The 1,909-nt window shown below is 40.6% G+C and overlaps 1 protein-coding gene across 5 annotated transcripts in view; it reads left to right on the top strand.

The window, feature by feature from the left end:
* hdac4 (histone deacetylase 4) overlaps positions 1 to 1,909 on the top strand; it is a 130,964-nt gene that overhangs the window by 104,234 nt on the left and 24,821 nt on the right. For all 5 annotated transcript variants that reach the window (XM_013915414.1, XM_005751125.1, XM_013915417.1 and 2 more), the window contains 2 exons: positions 127 to 229; positions 1,325 to 1,371. In XM_013915414.1, coding sequence (XP_013770868.1) covers positions 127 to 229; positions 1,325 to 1,371 — 150 coding nt within the window. The remainder of the gene's footprint in view (positions 1 to 126; positions 230 to 1,324; positions 1,372 to 1,909) is intronic.

The following is a 1,909-nucleotide window of genomic DNA, read 5'->3' as shown; positions in this document are numbered from 1 at the left end:
GACTAACAATATGATAAAACTTCTGCAGAACTCTGCTCTCCTATCCTGTTTTTGCGGGGAGTTTAAATGCGGAGCATGAAAAGCTAATCAGAAGTTGTGTATCTTTTTTTTCCTCTCTGTTTTCAGTGTATCCGTGGTAGGAAGGCCTCATTGGAGGAGTTGCAAACAGTCCACTCTGAAGCCCACGTCATGCTATATGGAACTAACCCGCTGCGGCAGAAACTAGACAGTAAGACATGCTTCCTCACACACATTCACAAACACACTTTTTCCAAGCGTGCACTGCTTCACCTCCTAGACTAGATTACTCATTAGTTTAGTCTAAAAAAAATTGTGGATGCTTTAAGACTTACTGGGTTTTTGAGAATTGTAGAGTTTCATGCATTTATTCACAAGTCTGAAGTTGACCGCCTGACTCTGCAGGGTCCGTTTAAAGGAATCTGTTCTAATGCTTAAATCGTATCATAACTAAAGGTCCTTCTAATAAAGTCCTCAGAGGTGTTACGATAAGACAAGGACCAACTAGAGCTGCTAAACTAAAAGTCTCGCAGGCTGCTTAGTCACTTATGTCTGGCCTTAAAGTGCAGGTGTAGTGAAGTAGTCTGCATTATGTGAAAAAATCAAAGGGGCGAGCCCCAGTGGCGATCTTGGCTTTCACTCAGTGGAGGCATAAATTCTTCTTATTATTACTGCTCACACAGGAGACTTACCAGATACTCCTGTGTGAGCTTCAGCGTACAAGTGGGATAGCCTACAGTAAGAGCTGGAGTAAAGGAATAAACCACAAAGGTGGCGGCTAATCAGGAATTAAAGTATTCACACTATATTAAATATCTGTTAGTGGTGTAGTGTTTAACTCTGGATTAGGATTATGTTAAGCAGTCAGATTTAATTTCAAAAGAAATTGCAAATAATAAAGTAAGCTGATGTTGTTTTGTTTGAAAGGAAATTAAAAGTGTAAGCACACATTTGAAAAGAGTTGACTCGGGGTCAGTAACTACGTCAGCTTAGTTTGTTTTCAGACATGTCAGAAATGTGAAGTTTATTGATTTTCTTCTTCAGTGACAAACTGACCCCTCTCTGGCCAAATCTAGATATTTTTTCCTGAAGAAGGCTTGATTGAGAGGTCAAGCAGATACTTTTTTTTCTTCACCTCACCTAATTAAAGCATGCCCTCGTGTACTATTGCTGTTAGATAAGGTCACAAAGTCAAATAGCTGGTTTTAAGGGTGTCTGTGAGTCTGCAGTGCAACCTCTTCCCTTAGTAACCTTTCACTTTTGCTTTCTCTCTTTCTAATTCTTCACTTCATTTCTTTCTCTTCAGGTTCAGTAAATCCCATGTTTGTGAGGTTGCCGTGTGGAGGCATAGGGGTAAGTCACTTACTCTGTTAATTCATGCTTAAGTCATCTTCCAAATATTCACTGTCTAATTAAGTATTTGTAATTTGCGCTCTTGATATTTCTTGGAAAAGGCCATTGTTAGTCATACTGGTTTATTCAGTGGAAAATTGTTGTAATAGACACTTGTGTTTTTACAACACTGTTAGTCTAATCAATACCCATCTGGCACAACTCCATCAGACTCTGGAACGAAGCAAATAAGCATAGTTTCAGCCTTATCAAATAGCAGTATAATAAGTGTCTCCTTCGCCCACTCATTCTGCCCCCTGCCTAAATAATGGTCCCATTTGTTCTCTTTGCACCAAACAAACACACACACACACACAGCCTTGACACACTAGCACGCAGATGCACACAAACACACACAAACACCACCCCTCAAGGACCAGAGGCAACAAAAGCTGTTGCTCGCCTTTCCGCCGTGTTAGTAATTGTAACCAGATGTTACGAGCTGTGTGTGTGTGTGTGTGTGTGTGTGTGTGTGTGTGTGTGTGTGTGTGTGTGTGTG

The sequence above is a fragment of the Pundamilia nyererei genome, unplaced genomic scaffold, assembly GCF_000239375.1.
Source record: "Pundamilia nyererei isolate P.nyererei 1_Seehausen unplaced genomic scaffold, PunNye1.0 scaffold00300, whole genome shotgun sequence".
Taxonomy (NCBI): Eukaryota; Metazoa; Chordata; class Actinopteri; order Cichliformes; family Cichlidae; genus Pundamilia; species Pundamilia nyererei.
Note: the sequence above shows the minus strand (reverse complement) of the source record. Positions and strands in the feature narration are given on the sequence as shown.